The sequence below is a fragment of the Myotis brandtii genome, unplaced genomic scaffold (genome assembly GCF_000412655.1).
Source record: "Myotis brandtii unplaced genomic scaffold, ASM41265v1 scaffold986, whole genome shotgun sequence".
In the NCBI taxonomy this organism is placed as follows: domain Eukaryota; kingdom Metazoa; phylum Chordata; class Mammalia; order Chiroptera; family Vespertilionidae; genus Myotis; species Myotis brandtii.
The window spans coordinates 2,306,708-2,307,330 of NW_005372102.1; the positions used below are offsets into that span (position 1 = coordinate 2,306,708).

General features: G+C 60.5%; 1 protein-coding gene across 1 annotated transcript in view; it reads right to left on the bottom strand.

The window, feature by feature from the left end:
* The window catches only part of WHSC1 (Wolf-Hirschhorn syndrome candidate 1), a gene marked incomplete at its 3' end in the record, with an annotated part of 63,660 nt that overhangs the window by 6,889 nt on the left and 56,148 nt on the right, over positions 1-623 (bottom strand). Inside the window, exon 13 of the mRNA XM_014533459.1 lies at positions 388-440. Within this exon, the coding sequence (XP_014388945.1) occupies positions 388-440 (53 nt within the window). The remainder of the gene's footprint in view (positions 1-387; positions 441-623) is intronic.

Genomic DNA, 623 nt, shown 5'->3' on the forward strand with positions numbered 1-623 from the left:
GGCAGCGCAGGCACCGCATCATTTTCCCTGGGGGCAGACGGGAAGGGCCGCGGTGAGCAGCCGTGAGCAGCCGTGAGACCGCCCTGCCTCCACCCACAGACACACACGGCCAGCACGGGAGGGTGAGACTACGTAACAGAAACACGTTCTGAAAGACGCCGAGGAAAGGGCCCAGCATTGAAAACGCTGTGCTCTAGCCCTGGCTGGTGGGTCAGTGGTTAGAACGTCGGCCCAGGGACTGAAGGGTCGCAAGTTCGATTCCCGGCCAAGGGCATCTACCCACGTGCGGAAGGCAACCAATCGATGTGTCTCTCACACTGAGGCTCTCTCCTCTCTCTTCCGAGCCCCGTTCTTATACGAAAACCACCTGAGTAAGAACTAACACACCTATCAGAACGGTTCCAAGGGCCCCTCTAGAACGAAGGTCTGTAAGGTGACAGCTGGGGCGAGCAGGGGGAGCGAAGGGGGCTGGGCAGCAAGTCCTTTGCTAAGAAAAACCCTGACCCAACCTGTGTTGGTCAGTAACAGGGAACATGACCCCAAGCAACGCGGCCACCAGCCCACCCTCCATGCGCCCGTGGGGCTGACGCAGACCCCACCTTTCGTGGCACGCGAGCTGGAGG